This window comes from Erythranthe guttata, chromosome 4, assembly GCF_056151865.1.
Source record: "Erythranthe guttata isolate IM_541 chromosome 4, IM_541, whole genome shotgun sequence".
In the NCBI taxonomy this organism is placed as follows: Eukaryota; Viridiplantae; Streptophyta; class Magnoliopsida; order Lamiales; family Phrymaceae; genus Erythranthe; species Erythranthe guttata.
Genome location: NC_142536.1, coordinates 7,341,880 through 7,362,758, shown reverse-complemented (window position 1 = coordinate 7,362,758; position 20,879 = coordinate 7,341,880). Strand labels below are relative to the sequence as shown.

The following is a 20,879-nucleotide window of genomic DNA, read 5'->3' as shown; positions in this document are numbered from 1 at the left end:
ATTGTGAAGAAGATGACGAAGCTTCTTCTCCAATCCATTTCTCCGCCGTTTTTTGGCGACAACTTCCAACATCACTTGACTCCGATACGACGTCGACAACCTCTTAGCCTTCATGACGGCGTAACGCCGGTGACGACGAGATCCGGATCGAAGCAAGTGAGATTATTTAGGTTTGTCTATCAAATTCCTTCATTATTTAATCGTTTTTATTTTGCAATTGATTGATTTTTTAGATTAATTGTTATGATATTGTTATCTTGATTCAATTGTCAAATAACAGTAGGATTCGATTTCTATCATGTCTTATTTGTTGATTTATTTTGTGATTTGAGTCTTGCGTTTGTTTAAATAGAAAGTCAGCAATTTGTTGATGTTATTACATATTTTGGATACTATTGTGTGTTGTGATTTGAATTTTTATTGAATTGTTTTGTGTTTGTTTTTATGTATGAAATAGTTGGGGACATGAGGATTATTTTATGCATAGCACATTCGAAATCTATGAAGATCAGTGGAAGAAAACTTATATGATCGGAGTTGTACCTTGGCCCTATCTCTGGAAGAAAACTCCTATCTCAGCCATGGCAAAATAGAAGAAATGAATTTATAGAAGTTTTCTCTAAAATTGGCGTTGTTTGTTTTGTAGTTGATTTTGAAAATTTGTAGTTGTTTTTTATTTTTGTAGTTGATTTTGATAATTTTATAGTGGATTTCGATTTTTTTATAGTTGATTTCGTGAATTTGTAGTTGACTGTAAACTAAACCACTATTTTTTTTAGTTGTGTTACAGTTTTCTCATAGTTGATTCAGGAAAAAAATGAAAAAAAAAATAGTTGTTTTTAGTAGTTTTCATAATTGATTTTGTAATTTTGTAGTTGATTTTGGAAATTTAATAGTGAATTTCGGAAATTTTATAGTTGGTTTCGGAAATGTTATAGTTGTTTTCGAAAAATAAATAATTGATTCTGAAAACTAAAAACTGAAAAGAAAAAAAAAATGAAAAAAAAAACAATTTTTTTTTAAAATAATATTGTTGATTTTTTTTTCTCAAAAATAATATTTTAAAAAAAAAAAAAGTTCAAAAATATTATTCATAAAAAAAATAAACGAAAATTGCAATTAAAATAAAAAAAATGAAAAAAAAAATCATTAAAATTAAAGTATTGAGTAGTTAAGAGTGGGAAGGGTCTGCCTATCAAAAAAAAAAAAAAGTGGGAAGTTTAAATTTGGAATAAAGAAAAAATTGGACCTATCACTAATAAGAGAAAAGGAACCGGATCCACCCTTATTAAACAAATGCTATAGGGGTTCTCACTAATAACCCTAAATATTTTTGGCTTCTGTTGGAGGACCGCCGCTGGCTGGTGGTGCTTGCCGCCTACAACCAGTGGCTGCTCGTTGGATGGTTGACCAAGTTATCCTAGCATTTTTCTGCTCTAGGGAGCACGAAGGCACTCGTTGCCTATCGGTGCTAGGCCGTGGCTGGAAAATAAATAGAAAAACCCAATCTATTTATATTATTCTTAAACAAACACAATTTAACTATAATGTTATAATATTATTAATAGGGGTGTCCATTCGATAAAATCGTACGAATCGTACCAAAATTTCATTATGCCAAAGTTTCATACCGTTTACTGAACCGAAATATGTGGTTCCCATAAATAACCAAGTTACAAAACTTTTATTAAAAACATTTAAAAACAATTGATTCTTTTTTATTTTTATAAATTGTAGTATAATATAATATATTATAATATAATTATATATAAAATAATAAATAAAAATAAAATTTTGGTATTCGATAAAACTAAATTACCGGAATTTCGGAAACCAAAACTCCGAATACCGAACTGATTATCGATTCGGTATTCGGCATGTACTGAATTTTTAGTTCGGTTCGATTCGATTCGATTAGTGTAATAACCGAATGAATACCCATAATTATTCATCCACGCAAAAAGTATTTGTGTTCCATTTAAATAAAATTGGAAACTATTTTATATAAGGATCTTTTCTCGGACTTTGTTAGGCGCACCACTACATATTGACTTCTTCGACACTACACCCGGTGATAAATATCGGGTGGGTCTTCTGCTGCCACGTGTCATTTTTTGTATTTTATAATATATTTCTCCACTAGGGCTAACCTGTAGGTGTTTTTAAAAAAATACAAAAAAGACACGTGGCAGCAAAAAACTCACTCAGTGTTTATCACCGAGTGTAGGGTCGAAGAAGCCACATATTGTTACTCAAATGATTTTCGCGGTACTAAAATTACGAATATCGTTCACAATACACCTTTCTTTGTCTCTCTAACCCATCCAAACCTGCCAAAAAACCCCAAATCTCACAAAAACTCACATTAACACACCAAAATCATCTTAAATCCGAAAAACTCACCAAATTTGAAGGTAATTTCTACTATATATTACTTATATGTTAATTATAGTTAGTTTATTTTGTTAATTACATGTTCAAAATCCCTAGAAATAGAATTCTAGGGGTTTTTTTCTTTTTTTTGAACTGCGCTGTTGGGACACCCAAAACGGGCGTCCGAACTATTTCACACGCTCAAAGTGGGCTTCGAAAATAGAGTCGGACGCCTGTTGAATAATAGAGTCGAACTATTTCAGATGTGGAAAAAGGTGGGAACTCCCACATTGAATAATCTCTATGTGTGGAGTTGTTACTTGATCTGCCTCTTGGCCGTTGTACTGATGGCTCGTTTAATTCCGTCTCTCTAGGGTGCATTCTTTCAAAAACTACATCCGCCACATCATTAATCTCAATGTCATAACGTTGACACAACTCATCAATCAATCCATTTAATCTTCAAAGTGCTTGTGTCCTATGATCGGGGACTGAATCAACACTCTCTTTTTGACTATGATCCAACAAATAGATCACAAATTCTATTTTTAGGACTACTACACTTCACCAACTTCACAACAAGATCCTTGACGGCCGCTCTCGCGGCTCGCCTAATTTATCAACTCATTTTTCGAGTTAAATAGTTTTGTTACTACAAAATACTCAATATGCTCAACTTCAAATGTAGATGAATTTTATTACTCTTCCTGAAAAATTAATCAAATAAAATAAAGTTAAAGAAGTATAATAATAAATAATTATAAAAAATATAAACTAAATAAATAAAACCGACAGAGGTTGTTGGCGCGTACAAGTCCGATCCACGCCCAGGTTGGGCGCGTACAAGTCTGAAACCCGAGACAGTCCGCACGCCCAACTTGGACGTGGATCGGACTTGTACGCGTCCATTTTGGGCGCTTGTTTGGTCTTGAGCCGCCTTTTTCAGATTTATTAAACGAAAACAAATAAATTTTACCTCATTGTATTGTGTATCTTGATCCTCATCTGATGCACTCATTTTCCTTTGTAAATCACTTCACCAAAATGCGTTTCGGAATGATTTATAATATAAATGCTCGAGAGGTTTTTTTCTTCCCAAAGAGATGAAGAAAGTGTAGAGAGTGGATTATTGAATATCGTATTGGTAAATATGGTACCGCGTTTATCAAGTCCCTATTCTAAACACTCCCTTATATTATATTATCTTTCTTTTCCTTTAAATTTTATTTTGAACAAATATCTTATTTTTCTATAAAGTAAAAGTAGATGCATTAAACTAAAAATAAAGAAAATAAATCTATACTCCATTAGAATATATTTAAATGAATTTAAAACTAATTATGCCTTTTTTATCTAATGAAAGAATGTGAAACCTACCATTTAGGTGCATCTGGAGAAAAACGTCCAATTGACTCAAAAAACTCCGATTGGAACAAACTTTGTTGATCCTACTAGTGAGGCAACTAAAACTAGGGGTTATTCGACATAAATCCCTCATTGAATTTCGACTTAGAGGGTGTTTGGCTAAGCTTATAAGATGTTAAAAGGAGCTTATAAGATGTTTTAGAGCTTCTAAACTCTTCCAAAGTGTTTGGTAAATTTTTAGAAAAATATCTTAATTTTTTTTTAAATAAGCTGTTGGAGACCAAATAAGATCTTTTTAAATAAGTACCTCTACCCCACCTTTTTATTTAAGATCTTATAATGAGTAAAAATAGGAAATAAGTTCATTATCCAAACACTCTAAAAATTAATCCTAAAAATAACATGTAACAGCTTATCAGCTCTAAAAACATCTTATCGGACGTAAGAACTTATCAGCTGTTTAAAATAAGCTTAGCCAAAATGATAAATCTAGTTTTTTAATTAATATTTGTTATAAATTCAATTGACTCGAATTATCCAAAATGCCCCTATTTAATATTACTGAAAGTTACATATTATATTATGTAGATTTTTTTTTGAATATGCAAATCCCCCTAATTTCCATTATCTAACGCCATTTTAATATCTGTTTTTTCTTTTCTTTTTAATTTTTTTAATGGTTTTCTTTATTTCGATGTAAAACAAAAATTGATTTTTTTTTAATGGTTTATGTTTACAAAAAATTGAAATCCACTACATACTCATCGAAAACCACTATAAATTTATCGAAAAACACTATGGAATTGAAATAAAAATTACTGTAAAATTAATGTAATCCACACTAATATAAATGTAATCCACTACAAACTTACCGAAATCTATATAATTCACCACAAATTAAAGTAATCCACTAAAAACACACATAAAAAAAAGGAAATCCACTATTCCTAACCCTAATTCGTCTTCCATCTCCCATGGCCACCGACGCCTCCCCGAAATTTTTGAAAACAGAGTTCATCAAAAAACTGAAAAACACTACAACTGTGCATATTGCATTACGAATTAATGTAATTCACAACTAATTACAACTAAAAAATAACAAAAAAGAAGTTAATCCACTCTTTCAATCCATTTTTGGTTCCTGGTTCCCTGAAATCAGAAAGCTTCTTCCTCCTATCAGCAATTTCATCAAAAAAATCATCAAAAATAAAAACATTGCCAAAACTAAAAGAACAAAAATCAACCGTTAAAATAACAACAATTATCAAATTAATTAAACTCAACTGGTGAGAACAAGCCGGAAATCAAAATATGCAAAAAAGCAATACACATATTATCCACACAAATAATATTTCAAATCTCAAAAAAAAAAATGATATACTAATCAATAAGAATTTTATAATTGTAGTTTATTGCACAAATCACACAAATCATATGAGAATACAAACCAATTGCGATCCGATACAGTTGTGCTTCTTTTGCGCGGAAACCCTAGCACGAATTTCAACGAAGCAGCCGCGCACCGTTGTGCTTCTCTTGCGCCTCTTGAGCTGCTCCGTTTCAACCGAAAACACATATAGAAAAAAGGATTGGGCAGTGTCGGCGGTGAAAGAAAAAAGAAAAGAACGGGGGAGAATTTTAATTGAGAGGAAAAAAATGACGAATGTTGGGAGGGATCTGGAGAAAAGGAAAAGATTGAAAACGTGATTTATAGGGTTAGGCTAGGTGAAGGGTATAATAGTGAATTAAATTATTTATGATCAATTAAAAAATATTTTGAATTTATCTTAAAATGGCAAACATAATTTTGAATCTTAATAGGACAATGTATACTGGGTTTGTCAAATAATCCCCTAAAACTAATTATTTTGTACTTAAATGAAGCAAATCTAGTTATATCATACAAAAAGCTAATAAAAATGGGTTGATTTTTGTAAATTTAAATATGGGAAAATTTGACAAAAAACCCTTATTACACAAGTGTCATTACAACGACCCCAATTTTATTTTACATTTTTAAGATAAATCTAAAACAACTTTTATTAATTAAAAACACTTAATTATCAATGTTATACCCCTAACTAAAATTTTGATATTAAAAGATATATAATATATTTTCATATATATTTTAAATAACTCTCTCCCTTAATATACGTCTCTCTCTATCTATATATATATATATATATATATATATATATATATATATATATATATATATATATATATATATATATATATATATATCTCCATTGTTATTATTATTATTTTTTTTTCTATTTAATTTGGCAGATACTTTCGCCTAGGATTTCACTACTGCTGGATTTTGCGGGTTTTTTTTGTCCAGTCTTCACGTTTGAAGTTTATTCGTTCCGACTGCGGGAGCGTGCTAGCAAGTGATTGTCCAGTCTTCACGTTCGTCACGTTTCGACTGCGGGGGCGTATTAGAGTATATTATTATATTAGATATTGTAGGATATTAGGATTATAGTATGATTCGGTTACCTAGATTAGTTAGGATTTAGTTGCCTAGTCAAACTCTATTACCTTACAATATTTCTCTATATATATTCCATGTTATCAACCCATAACACAATGGGGGTTTCTATTCTACGTATTATTATTTATCTTTCTCATATTCTATTTTTCCTATAATGAAGACCTTATTGTTATCAAAATGCCAATTGCTGACTAAGAGGGTGTTTGGCTAAACTTATTTTAAACAGCTGATAAACTCTTACGTCTGATAAGATGTTTTAAGAGCTGATAAGCTGTTACATATTATTTTTAGGATTGATTTTTAGAGTGTTTGGATAATGGGCTTATTTCCTATTTTTACTCATTAAAAGATCTTAAATAAAAAGGTGGGGTAGAGGTACTTATTTAAAAAGATCTTATTTGCTCTCCAACAGCTTATTTTAAAAAAAATTAAGATCTTTTTCTAAAAATTTACCAAACACTTTGGAAGAGCTTATAAGCTCTAAAACATCTTATAAGCTCCTTTTAACATCTTATAAGCTTAGCCAAACACCCTCTAAGTCGTTAATTAGACAACTTAATTCACACCAAATTAAATCATTACAGCTTAATTATCATTTTGACTTTTCTCTTCTTGTTTGTGTCTAAGAAATCAAAATTTTGTTTTACCATAATCTACTTTCCATAATCTCCTAATCGATTCTGTGAAAACTGTTTATCGAAAAAAGATGGTTGCAGCTTATGCGGCTTTAGTTTCTCTCACTCATACTCTGTGGCGGATCCATGATGAAAATTCAGGGTATACTAGCTGTGGTGTGTCTATGAATTTACTACACAGTGGACTTAAATTTTCGAGGGTTCGGGGGCAACTCTGTGTGTGTGTGTGTGTGTGTGTTTTTCTCTATTCTAGCTACGCTTGGCACTATAGAGATCTCAGGCGGCATTAGGGGTTAATGTTGTTCGATTCACTTTGTAGAGTTATCGACCCCAAAAAATATCAGTCTTCAATGGATTATCGAAGCCAAACATCTAAATCAGGAGTTATCTCGGAGAATCGTAGATGTATTAACATGTTTGTTCACATAGTGAATTCGTTAATTTCATAGTGATTTTCATTAATTACAGAGTGGTTTTCATTAATCACATAGTGGATTTTCGTAATGAAATTCGTTAATTACATAGCGGTTTTCGTTAATTACAGAGTGGTTTTCATTATTTACAAAGTGGTTTTTGTTACTTGATAAGTTTTTAGTGAATTTTTGTAATGGAATTTGTTCTTGTTTTCGTTAATTACATAGTGGTTTTCATTAATTACAGAGTGATTTTTGTTAATGGTAAATTACAACAACCCCTGAGGTATGGTCAAATTACGAAAACCCCTCATGTTTGGGTAATTACAACCACCCCCTCAACTATAAATCTTCTTACACGTCCACCCTTGCGGTTTTAAATTTAGTGGAATCTTCGAGATTATATGGATATTATCACTTTTGTACCTGTTTTTTTATTCGAATTCCACATTTTGAAGCAAGATGATCATGATATGTGTTTTTTGGCTTGTATATATCAGATTGTGGTGCATCATAAACTGTATTTTTACACAAAACGAGTACAAACTAGAGCACATTCCACGAAATATAGATGATTATGTTGAATCTGACACCATAAGGATGGAGGTGTAAGAAAAAATTATAGTTGAGAGGATAGATGTAACAAGAGGGTTTTTTTCGTAAATTGAGCATCCCTCAGATGGTGGTTGTAATTTACCTTTTGTTAATTACATAATGATTTTCCTTAAGTTTATAATGAATTTTTGTAAATACTATTACCTCATAGTGGTTTTGGTAACTTTACAGTAGATTTCAATTTTTTAAAAATTAATTTAACTTTAAAAACAGAAGTATAAAAAATAAAAAATCAAAATTAAAAAAATGAAAAATAATTATTTTAAAAACAAAATCAAACTTTTCTTAGAAAAAAATGAAAAATAAAATAAAATAAAAACGAGATTCTTAGAGTTGATTTGGGAGCGTTATTTGGGGCATAAAATCTGAAGTTTGATTTGGGAGCATAATTTTTTAAGAAGATTTTTGGGTGTAGATTAGGGGCAGAATTTGAATTTATCAATATAATTTGTTTTTTAATTTATTGTTTTATCAAATAGCCCCTTTTTTTTCTGAGTAAATTCAAGTTCATTACAAGGGGAAGTAGGGGAAGAGAGTACTCGAAGCATAGACATTTACCATATTGGTAAATGTTAGGTACCAAGTCTGCCAGCCAACGAGGGGTTGGTTCAAATAGCCACTTTAAATAAGAAAATGCTCTTTACGGGCTAATAAGTGCTATTTACCGTTCAAAGTAAAAAACAGTTTATCTCTCTAAAACCCCTAAAATTCGAAATTCTCTCCAATTACCCCCCATTCCAAAAATTTCAGAAAATTTTATTTTTTTCGAAAAATTTCGAAATCAACCAAAATCGAGCTTGGGCTTCGATTTTTTCAGGTAATTTCAACACCTACGTGTGTTATATGCAATGGGTAACTCGATTTTGCAACCAATTTCATGTTTAAAAGCCCTACAAATCGATTTGTAGGGCTTTTGAATTTTTCGGATGTTAGAGCCAAACGCCCAAACCGGGCGCTGGCTGCATGAACCGACGCCCAAAGTGGGCGTCCGTTCATGCTGCCAGCGCCCGGTTTGGGCGTGAAATGAGTGTTTCAACGCCCGGTTTGGGCGTTTCCCGGGCGAACCGGCGCCCGGTCCAGGCGTCGGTTCGGCCGGGAAACGCCCAAACCGGGCGTTCGATTTAAATTTTTTTTTTTTTTTTTTTTGTTTTTTTTTTTTTTTTTTTTTTGATTTAAAAGAAATATTTTTTTTCTGAATTAAAATAAGTTAGTAAATTTAATATAATTTTATGTTTACAGGATGTCTAATTGGGCGAAAAAAATCGGACTCGGAAAAGGGAAAGGACCCCTGATTCGTCCACCTGCAGATCCGGTGGTGGAGACTACTGCGGAACGGGAGGGAAGGACACATAATAGAAATGTGACTAGTTCTAAACGTCGTGGGGAACGCACTGGTGCTTTTGTACCCCCACGTACGATGATTCAGGAGGAGACAGAGACAGAGGCCGAGCAGGAGATGGATGCACCCATGGATGCATATATGCAGCCGCAGGAGTACGAGTACGATCCACAACTACGCTTTCAGCAGAAGTATCAGTTTCCGGTGCCGGATTTTCCATCCGATGACGATTACGAGGATGTTCCGACTCCGACTCCGCCTCCTGTCCCGATGGGTGGTACTTTCGGTGGTTCTAATCCTGCCTCGAGGTCCCGCACCGCTCCGAGAAAAAAACTTCCTTCTCGACCTTGGATGTTGACCGGTGAGACACCCGGTGGACCTAAATACGCTCACTTGATTCCAAGTTTTGGAGCACATATTGCCTACGACATTTGGGAGGGAAAGGTAATACTTATTAATATTAATAAATTTTGTTTATAATATTTACACTTGTTTGTGGTATACTTATATATGAATATATCTTGAACAGGGACGACATATGGTTAAATTACGGTCGCACGCGAAGTGTACTTGGCCGGGCCCCGACGACGATGATTGTGTCTCACTACTTGAGAGTACCGGCTTGTATCACTTGCGTGATTGTTCGCTGCCTCAGCACAATAACCCATTAATAGAGGCTTTTATTGAGAGGTGGCAGCCGGACACCAACAGTTTTCACATGCCATTCGGTGAGATGACAATTACCCTGCACGACGTGCATTTCATCATGGGTTTGCGAGTTAGTGGAACTCGCCCTAACGTCTGGATGGATAAGGCCGACGCGATCCAGCTTGGTGCGAGAGCTTTCGGAGTCGACCCCGCACTTATGGAGCATTGGTGGTATGGTGGCGGACCCCGGTTAGATGATTTGGAGGTGAAATATGGCGACAATTCTACCTTTCCTTCCGCGTATCGAGTACGAGCATATATTGCATACCTGATTTTCGTTTTTTAAGCTAAATTTATGTTTAATAAAATATGTTGTAATCATAACCTGATTTCCGTTTATTAGTGTTCAGGACCTGATTTTCGTTTTTTAATTATTATTATTATTATTATTATTAGGTTAATAATTATTATTATTATTATTATAACATCATAACATAATAATAATAATAACATACAATGTCAATAGTAACACATTCATTCCAACAAAATAAACAAAACTAAATCAAACACTATTAAGAATATCCCACATTTCACGTCGACTCCGCAACGCCTCTGGTAGATATGCAACACTATTGTTGCTATACCTCGCCCACTGTCTATCAAACGGAGGAAGCGGACAATTGTCATTCATCTTCACATACACAAAGTGGCTTCCTGATTCAAGAAATAGTATAGTCATCTCGTAAGATAACTGTGAAACACCTTCGGGAGCCCAAAGTGGTAAATAAGTCTGATTGCCCAAGCTGCTAGCCGACAAGACCAACGCGTTGTAATATGTTGCCACAACCACGCCCACGTCCGTGATAGTCATCCACTTCTCATAGGGTGCTGGGGCGTTGTCCCAATAAGCGACACTCGCCAATACCCGATACACTAAATTACCACCACCGAAATAATCCTTGAAGAACTCTTCGTGTGTTTTAATACAGTTATAAACATCCATTCTAACATCCATCCAATCATCCTCGTGGTTCTTCACTGCACACGCGACGCTTCGATAACCACAATTACCATCCCCTTCAACGTCCGTCCACGTCACAACCTCCGGAACAAGGCAGAAATGAAGTTGTCGCATCCAAGGGGGTCGGGGAATTTGACCTATTGCGGGTCCACTCACGGTCAATGAACGAGCGCGACCACGGCTAGATCTCTCAGAAGATGAACCACGCCCTCTGTTGCCTCGTGATCGTCATCGTCCTCGTCCTCGCCCTCGTCCAGACTCTTCACCTTCTCCCGGAAATAATGGAAACTCATGCCCTGACCAATCCCTCTGTGTAGAGTTCGTCCGCGGTCTACCTCTCGGGCAGTCTAGTACTTGTGGCGCATTCATTTCCATGGCCCCGGGATGCATTCGTTCAAAAATGGCATCTGTCACGTCCGTGATCTCAATTTCTGACCGCTCACGCAAATCATTCATTAACCCTTCTAGCCTGCCAATAGCCTGTGACCTGTGGTCGGGAACAGAACCAACACTTTCATCTAGGGAATCCCCGAATCCCGAAATAAATGTCCTCCAAAAAATGTGGACATCCTCTGCATAAAACACACCACGTCGTGCATTCATCTTTGCACGAATTTCATGTCTGCATGGGAGTCCAAGACATTTCCTCATATAACAGACGCAACCGTCTATGTCTTCATCCTTCTCATCGTCCAACATCTGCAGAGCATTATGTGTTACAATTCCACTGGACAATATTTTAAATACGGGCACGTTGATCGTCTGGGCCCGAATCCTCTTTGATTTTGCAAAATCGGCTAGTATCTCGTTAAATTGATCTTTCATCATTGAGTGATACTGTGCCCAAAATGTGTCGAAGCCACCCGTGGACGATTCCAACCATCTCTTCAATGCTCTATGGTTGCTCTCCACCCTAATATGTTTAGAATATGCTATGTTTCAATAAACTACATGACAGTAAGTTAAGTATATGTATTTAACCACTTATAAATAAATACCTGCTTGTCGATGTATTACCCAAATGGAAAATTAGATCCGTCCATGCTTTTACAAATTTCTCTTTGTATACGAGCCAAGTGTATTGGAGATACTCAATCAAATCTGGATAATTCGCGTACTCGTCCGTCAAAGCTGTGTAATTCCTGGCGAAATCTTCTTCAGACACTGATTTTACCAAAGTTTGCCACACGCCAACTACAAAAGCCGTGCCGCGACGCCTACTATTGCCGAGACATCTTGAAGCACGACGCCCCACATTCATGTTAATGTGCCAAAGACATAATAGATGAGGTACGGTCGGAAATACATTCTCTAGCGCCTTTATGAGCCCTAACTCTCGATCCGTCACGATGGCACTAGGTAGAGTCTGAGGGGGGAAAAGTCTCTTCAGCTTTTGCAACACCCATGTGTAATGGTCTTCATTTTCATGGCGCAAAAATGCGACTGCAACAGTAAAATTTTTCCCGACAGGAGTAACACCAACAATCTCCAACAAAGGCAATTTGTACTGATTTGTTTTGTAAGTACTGTCAAGTAGTAATACGTACGGAAACTTACTTAACAATTCCACAGATTGAGGGTGAGCCCACATCAAATCAGTAACTGCATGTGTAGTTTCATCAGTACGGAACCACTTGTAATAGTTATGCTCCTCAAGCAACCCAATCAAATGTTGCATCACTGTACGGTCACCCTAGATAGTCTTTTCAATTTCGCCTTCTGATTGTATATTTGTTTTGAATAAGCATCGAGGCCCAAACCATTTTGTCTCAAGTTAGCCAAAATCTTCTTGGGCGGCACATGACTTTGTGACAGATCACTAATGATCTTCGCCTCCTCCTGAGACAATGCACTCATCCCATGCTCGGACTTGTATATCGGAACATGATTATGCTTCCCGTATATTACTCTGACCTCCCATTTATCATCCCATCGTAGCTCTCCGACAATATAAAAACCACAGCCTATCTTTTTGCTACCGGTCCTTCTCGGGCGCGCTTCTGGATTAGTTGATGGACATTCTCGTTTTTCCCCGAATAGGTCACAAGTCAAAAAAATCTTTTTTTTAGGACTGCTTCTTTTTACTATTTTCACAAAAAGACCTCTTGCAACGAACCTCACCCAAACCACTACCTCATCCTTTGAGTCAAACAACTGAGTAGTGGTAAAATAATCGGTATGATCAACTTCAAATGTAGTCGTATCGTCCTGAAAAAAACATAAAAAAATTGATTTAAAAAAAAAAAAAAAAAAAGGTTTAAAATTCAAAAGCCCAAGTCGGGCGCCCGGCAGTGCAGTGCACGCCCATGTTGGGCGTGCAGTTGGCCTACAAACGCCCAAAATGGGCGTGTAACAGCCAACTGCACGCCCAACATGGGCGTGCACTGCAGTGTCGGGCGCCCAAGTTGAGCTTTTGAATGTTTAGCCCAGTTTTTTCGATCGAAAAGACGGAATTTTTACCTCGCTGTGTTCGCTATCCCGATCTTCATTCGATAAATTCATTTATGTTCGTATATCACACCAATAAGAATGATTTGTGAAGAAATTGTCTTGAGAGCAATTTTTTTTAGAGAGAGAGAGAGAGAGTTTTTTTTAACGGTAAATAGCCTTTTTCAAACGGTAAAAAGCAAATCCCTTTAAATATTGAATGATTGAAAGTCTTTTATAAATAACATAAAATCAATTGTTCTTATTCTTAATAAAACGGGTAAATTCTACTTTACCCCCTCGTACTCTGCCTGAAAGTCACTTTACCCCCTCGTACTCTCAATTTTATCGATTTACCCCCTTGTACTTGTACAATTTCCCAATACAGCCCTTTTCTTCAATTTTTGTCAATTTTGACTCTAACGCCATTTGGTCAACTCTGTAAATTACAAAATTGCCACTGCCTATAACGCGTCGTTTCTCCTCCGTCAATATTGTCATTTCTTCTTCTCCCACCAGTTCCCCTTCCAAGATATCCCCAAATTGAACCCCTAACTTAGTAAAAATCAAGACCCAAAAATTGATCGATTCCACCCAGTGCAAAGAAAAAAATATATGAATGTGTGAAACTTTCTCTTTTCTAATCTCGAGAGTCAAAATCGAAAAAATTCAATATTTACGTCAATATTTTGACTCTTGACCAAATGGCGTTAGAGTCAAAATCGAAAAAAGTTGATGAAGAGGGTTGTATTGGGAAATTGTATAAGTACAAGGGGGTAAATCGACGAAATTAAGAGTACGAGGGGGTAAAGTGGTTCTTGGGCAGAGTACAAGGGGGTAAAGTGGAATTTACCCTAATAAAACTATAGGACTTTTAGCTAATTATTTCTTAATTAATTGCCCCACAAGCTGTTAAAATAGATGACGCCTCTCACTCTGCCACTCCAAAATTCTCTTCTCCGCAAACCCAAAGAAAGCTTCAGCAATCAAAATCAATGGCGCTCTCAAAGCTTAATCCCCTCTCCTTCTTCCCTCCCCTAACCCTACCCCCCACCCCAAAACCCCCAATTTCACAACTCCCTGTTGCCCCTTTCAAAAAAACCCTAATAACACTCCATCTCAAAACCGAACCCATGATCCCATTTCTACAGCCAAAACAATCACTCAAAACCATTACAAAACAAGAAGAATTCGATGAAGTAGAAGAAAGCCCGCACCATGAAATTTCCGATTCTCCGTTGTCTATGGGTTTCCCCTCACTCGCTTTCTCGAACACACTTTTCTTCAAGGCGGCGTACAACGTTCAGGTGATAGTGGGGGAAGACGAGTCCGAGGAGGCACTGGTCGGCCGGTTCCGCAGGGAGATATCTAGGTACGGCATTCTCCGGGAGTGTAGGCGGCGCCTGTTTTTCGAGTGCAACCAGAAGAAGCGGATACGAAAAGCTAAAGAGGCCGCACGCCGTTACCGGAAAAGGTCCGTCTTTTTTTTTTTTTTTTTTGTTTCTAATTCCGCGTTGGAATTAGGGTTTTCTTTGTATTAGCATCACGGGCTGGTTGTTGTTCATATGTATACCATGTCATTTTTGCTCACATCATTTGTGTATTTGCAATTTTTGAACCGAAAACTCGTAAATATTATATGAAAGGGTAAATTACGGTCACCTCCCGAGTTAAGGTCAAATTACGAAGAAAAAAAAAAAACCCTACTGATTAGTTAATTACGACCACCTTCCTCAACTATGAATCTTCTTACATGTCCAATTTTACGGTGTCAAATTTAGCGGAATCTTCTAGATTATGTGGAATATTTTCCGGTTTGTACCCGTTTTATCCCATTCGAGCTCTACATTTTGAAACAACAAGATGATCATAGAATGTTTCTCTTAGCTTGTAAATATCAGATTGCGGTGCATCAAAAGCTGCATTTTTGCACAAAACGAGTACGAAGTAGAGAAATTCCATGAAATCTAGAGGATTATATTGAATTTTATACCGTAAGGAAGGGTGGATGTGTTAGAAAATTCACAGTTGAGGGTGATTGTAATTACCCAAACAAGAGGGGTATTTTTGTAATTTGACCTTACTTCAGGGTGACCGTAATTTACCCAATAGTTTAATTTCCTGCAGAGTTTTATGTATGTCGAGTTAGAAGCTAGCATCAAGTTTATTGCTTTCTCTTAGGATTTTTGTTATTTAACTTCAATCCATACATAGTTTCTATTCTGCTTCCGCAATATATATTCTTTTTTCGTTTATCTGAAATAACCACTCTTAGTTATATAAGTAATCCATTTCAATTTCTGCGTATAATCAGGCGCCCATACAAAAGAGTTCCGAAACCGGTCGAAGCGGAAACTTCAAAGATGAATACGGAAGATTCTGCCGATGACAATTGGGAATATCTTGACATAGATTTACCCTATTGTTGACTTGCTAATACGTAATTTCGTAGAGGAAACTCGAAATTGAACATTGTAGAAAAAACCAAAAGCAACTATTAAAAGTGACTTTTGGCTTACGAACCCCACTGACCATCATCAACACAACAGCTCGTCTTTTTTTTTTTTTTGTGCGTTAGGATTAAAATTTGTGGCAATGCCGATTTAACTCTTTTGTTCATCCTTGTTTTAGGTACTCGGGAAATCTAATGTTAGAATTTATCCTAATTTTCATGCTATTATAACCATTTAACTAACGTGTTGCTGTGCTTTCTTGATCGACCAAAATGATTCTACGACTAAAAATTTCTTTATCGCACTAATGGTGTTTTTATCGGTTCCTAATTCTCCGTCACGCTATGGTTTCGTATTTGTTCTTGATTTCACTGAATTCAGTCTCAGACATGTATAGTACTTGCTTGGTTTGTTTATAAGATTCTTTGTTGAATAGAAAACAGAGCATCAAAATATCTTCTTTGAATAGTTCAAAAACAATGACAGACCTCGAGTACGTCAAAGTAAAACAAGATGTGAAAACCGGTCTTGTAGATGATTGACCTGGTAAAATACATCGGGTGGTTTTGTACCGTAAATTTATTCATGATCATTCATGCATGCATGCATGAATGTGGATGTGCGCAAAGTGGACACGATTATAGAATAGGTGCATTAAAAGTGCAAGGGATATTATGAATTAAAAAGCTAATAAGTTATAAGTTATAGACTACGGATTTGGTATTGATGATGCTAGAATTAGATCACCTTAAATAGTTGAAGTAGGATTAGCTGGAAGAGAAGAATGAATCACTACCTCACGAGCTTGATGACCTTGAAAAATTCTCTGACGCTCAAGTCAGGTGTGTGGATAGCAAAAGTCGTAGATAGAATACGAGCAGTTATATAGTTCGAATATTGAACGTACCTTAAGGAATGAGTTAAAAACTATATTTATACATCATGATTGGACTAAGTTTAATTAGTTAAGATTGTAGGGTCCAAACTTTATTTGAAGGTAATTGGACATCGATTGTAGTAGTCTTCAACATTGGGCTCGTGACCCAATAGGTAAAGAAATTGTAGGCTCATTCGGTTGGTCGAATTGGCATATCAAGTATGCTTATCAGTTTTCACCAAGGCTTACGTACCTAGCGTAAGGGTTAATGGAGTCTCTTCGTCGGTAGGGTTTGGAGGGAACTCGGGTTCGAATCCCTTCGGTTGGTTGTACTGTAAGACCATTTACACGGCCAATTAAAAAAGTAATGATATCACACAGATTGGAGTTTGGTGACAGGTCGGATTGGAATTTTTTTGGGTCATTTAAAATAGGGTAAATTACGGCTACCTCAGAGGTGAGATAAAGTTACGAAAAAATCCATCATGTTTGGATAATTTTAACTACTCATCAACTGTGAGTTTTCTTATAGGTCCATCGTTATGGTGTCAAATTCAACATAATCTTCTAGATTTCGTGGTATGTTCTCTAGTTTGTACTCGTTTTGTCGAAAAGGCAGTTTATGATATACCATAACATGATATTTACATGCCATGAAACATGTCTTAGGATCATCTTGTTTCAAAATGTGGAGCTCGAATGGGATATAACGGGTAGAAACTGAAGAATATTCTACATAATCTAGAAGATTCTACTAATTAACACCACAATGGTGGACGTGTAAAAAATTCATAGTTAAGGGATGGTTGTAATTATTCAAACAAAAGGGGTTTTTTTTTCTGTAATTTGACCTTACATCAGGGAGTGACCGTAATTTACACATTAAAATAACTAATATGCTTGAAAAAAGGAAATTTTAAAAAAAAAATCTACAATTAAACCTCAATAAATCAATACAAGCTCAGGACCGGAACAAAATTATTAATTAGTCGAGGGTTATTAGTTTATCTTGATTATACAGTAATTGGTGTGCTGATTAAAAAAGAGAGAAAAAATGGTAATTGGTGTGCTTATTCTTGTTGGCCGGATGTACATAGGGGAATATGCTGATGCCGAATGAGCATAGGGAAATGTTTAATCAAATAGATAATCCATTAAGAAAAAGTCTAAAACTGCATTCTCCTAGCTCATTATTTAATCAGTTTGTGAAAGTGAAAGCATCTTCTTTTACCTCCCTAGTTTTAAGTTTTGATAACTGGTCAAAAATCATAGTTTCGAATTTTTATTCATCAAGTTATTCACTATATAATCCATCCAATTTGATTGAATTTCCGAGCACTCGGAGATTTTCCACGAATCCGTTGTATATAAAGCAACTTCCACCATTTTCTCAAATTTATAGTATATATTTATTTTATATATAAACATAGCGAAGCGTTTGAGTTTTGTTCGTCTAGATTTTGGAATCGCGTGGCCGTTCACCTATAACATTAGTTACTAGTTTCGTACTTCGATAAAAAGCTACATGGGTTAGTGATGGTGGGGCGGGTTCGGGAAGGGTCCCATTTTACCCGAACCCACCCTGCTAGTAAATTTATAAAACCTGCCCCGGTCCGTCACAATTTCTGAAAACGCAACGTACACGGAAAAAGAGGGGGGCTGGGGGGCTCTATGGGAGATCATGACCTTAATTATACTTCTTAGTCATGAATGTAATGAAAAGTACTAAATTGTAAATTGCTAAAAGAAATTAAGATTTATCGTAAAGCTAAGTAGTCCCGCAAGGGATGGGGCTAGCGGTTGGAGTAAGTGGTTCTTTGTCAATTGACCCAGGTTCAAGTCCCATTGCCTGTTAGCCTAGTGTGTTTTACATCTCTCGTATGATTTGCAAGAAATTATACGAGAATGTAGGTTTACCCAATACACCTTATTAAAAAAAAAAAAAAAAAAAAAGCATAAGAAACTTCACAAAGTAACATCTTTAAGGTTTTGGAGATAAAATTTAAATTAAATGGCTGCTGATGAAATGTGATCAATGTGCCAAATGCACAACTCCAAGCATTATGGAGCAAATAATAATAATATACAAATAGGGAATTGTTTTGATTGATCTATGACAGATATCTCTGAATTTCTCCAGGCAGGGAACAGTCATTACAAAACCATTTTATTTTATTTATCTTCCCTTCTCACATGCATGTGGTGACAAATAAACATTGTTCACTCCGATTGAACAAGAAAAAAAAAGGGGGCCCTTTTATTTCCTATATAATCTGCCTCTTTTGGTAAGTGGTTCTTTCAAGAGTCTTGCTGCAGAACAAGGTTTTTCAGTATCCAAAGATCTTCCTTGTCTCCACACTTACATGGCCTACAATTTGTTTCATCAAGATTCCTACGATGATCGAAGAAGTTATCCAATTTTAGAAGACGACGAAAATGCCCCTATCTGGTTACCTCCCTTGTACGACGAAAGTAGTAACTTTAAACGGATCAAGAGAACCGTAAGTTTAGGTGAGTTTACGAATAGCAACTCTAGCAGCAGTAACGTTTCTAGCCACATTCCTCGCACTAGCAGCACGAGTAGCTTGAGCAGCGTTCCGAAGCTTCAATTCCGAGACCACATAATGACCTACACTCGTCGTTATCTCACCGTCGAGGAGGAGGATGAGGAAGGAGCCGCCAGCGTCGCCCTTGTCGGGGCTGAGGGCGGCCAAGGAGGAGGAGGAGTTGCCGGAGAAGGAAACAATGCCGACGGAATGAAACTAGTCCAATTGTTGATTTCGTGCGCGGAGGCCGTCGCGTGTCGGGACAAATCCCATGCGTCGGTTTTGCTATCCGAGCTTCGATCCAACGCTTTGGTATTCGGCTCGGCTTTCCAGCGCGTGGCGTCCTGTTTCATGCAGGGGCTAGCCGATCGGCTCGCGTTGGTTCAACCACTCGGCGCCGTCGGCTACGTCGTCGTCCCCACGAGGACGACGACGACGAGCGTTGCCTCCGAGAAACGGGAGGAGGCACTGCGCCTGGTTTATGAGAATTGCCCGCACATCCAGTTCGGTCACTTCGTGGCCAATTCTTCAATATTGGAAGCCTTTGAGGGAGAGAGATTAGTCCACGTGGTGGATCTGGGGATGACCTTAGGTCTTCCCCACGGCCACCAGTGGCGCGGGCTCGTCCGCAGCCTTGCTGACCGGCCGGGCCCGACTCCCCGTCTCCGTATCACAGCTGTCGGGCTGTGCGGGGACGAGTTTCGGGCTATCGGAGATGAGCTCGAGGCCTACGCGGTAGGGTTAGGGCTCAATTTGGAGTTCTCGGTGGTCGAGAGCAACTTGGAGAACCTCGACCACAAAGATATAGACGTTCGCCCCGGAGAAGTGCTCGTTGTGAACAGCATTCTCCAGCTGCATTGCGTGGTGAAGGAGAGCCGGGGCGCGTTGAACTCGGTTCTCAGAGTCATACACGGGCTCTCGCCGAGGGTTCTGGCCCTCGTCGAGCAGGACTCGAGCCACAACGGGCCCTTCTTTTTGGGACGGTTCATGGAGGCGTTGCACTATTATTCCGCGATATTCGACTCGCTCGATGCGGTGTTGCCCAAGTACGACACGAAACGGGCCAAGATGGAGCAATTCTACTTTGCGGAGGAGATCAAGAACATCGTGAGTTGCGAGGGGCCCGCGAGGGTCGAGAGGCACGAGAGGGTTGATCAGTGGCGGAGGAGGATGAGTCGGGCCGGGTTTCAGCCCTCTCCGTTGAAAATGTTGGCACAAGTCAAGCAGTGGCTTAGCAGCATCAATGCTTGTGAGGGTTATACAATTGTGGAGGAGAAAGGTTGTCTTGTGTTGGGGTGGAAATCCAAGCCCATTGTGGCTGCTTCTTGCTGGAAATGCTGAAACACAACTATCAAAAAAAAATACCTAAACAAAATTAATAATAGTGAATAAAAAACTAAGGCAATGTTTGGAAGTGTTTTTATTTTGTTTTCATTGATTTCTCAAAACAAAATTTATTTATTTAACTTCTCAAATAATTTTCTCAAAATAATTTCGAAAGTTTCTCTCTCCTTCAGACATGATGTGGCTGCTACATTAAAAAAATGTTTTCACTAAAATTGAATAAACATCACTTCATCTTTCAATTTATTTTCTTTTAAAATATCTTTTTCTAACACTTTTAAACACGATTTGACTGCTATAGTGTATTTTTTCTCCTTCCAAAATAT

At 37.0% G+C, this 20,879-nt stretch overlaps 5 protein-coding genes across 5 annotated transcripts; 3 read left to right on the top strand and 2 right to left on the bottom strand.

Annotated features, from left to right (window-relative positions):
* The first annotated feature begins 6,941 nt into the window (after positions 1–6,941).
* On the top strand, positions 6,942–10,231 carry LOC148771033 (uncharacterized). Its single transcript, XM_088817453.1, has 3 exons — positions 6,942–7,012; positions 9,138–9,681; positions 9,767–10,231. The coding sequence occupies exons 1-3, from the start codon at positions 6,942–6,944 to the stop codon at positions 10,229–10,231; spliced, it is 1,080 nt and encodes a 359-aa protein (XP_088673579.1).
* Positions 10,232–10,447: 216 nt separating this feature from the next.
* Positions 10,448–11,020, bottom strand: LOC148771032 (uncharacterized). Its single transcript, XM_088817452.1, has one exon. The coding sequence runs from the start codon at positions 11,018–11,020 to the stop codon at positions 10,448–10,450; it is 573 nt and encodes a 190-aa protein (XP_088673578.1).
* A 114-nt stretch (positions 11,021–11,134) lies between these two features.
* On the bottom strand, positions 11,135–12,594 carry LOC148771031 (protein FAR1-RELATED SEQUENCE 5-like). Its single transcript, XM_088817451.1, has 2 exons — positions 11,905–12,594; positions 11,135–11,819 (listed from the first exon to the last, which is right to left on the bottom strand). The coding sequence occupies exons 1-2, from the start codon at positions 12,582–12,584 to the stop codon at positions 11,135–11,137; spliced, it is 1,365 nt and encodes a 454-aa protein (XP_088673577.1). The 5' UTR covers positions 12,585–12,594.
* Positions 12,595–14,328: 1,734 nt separating this feature from the next.
* On the top strand, positions 14,329–15,762 carry LOC105951656 (uncharacterized). Its single transcript, XM_012975107.2, has 2 exons — positions 14,329–14,807; positions 15,648–15,762. The coding sequence occupies exons 1-2, from the start codon at positions 14,329–14,331 to the stop codon at positions 15,760–15,762; spliced, it is 594 nt and encodes a 197-aa protein (XP_012830561.2).
* Positions 15,763–19,000: 3,238 nt separating this feature from the next.
* Positions 19,001–20,676, top strand: LOC105951655 (GRAS family protein RAD1). The gene has a single exon (XM_012975106.2). The coding sequence runs from the start codon at positions 19,027–19,029 to the stop codon at positions 20,548–20,550; it is 1,524 nt and encodes a 507-aa protein (XP_012830560.2). The 5' UTR covers positions 19,001–19,026; the 3' UTR covers positions 20,551–20,676.
* Positions 20,677–20,879: the final 203 nt, after the last annotated feature.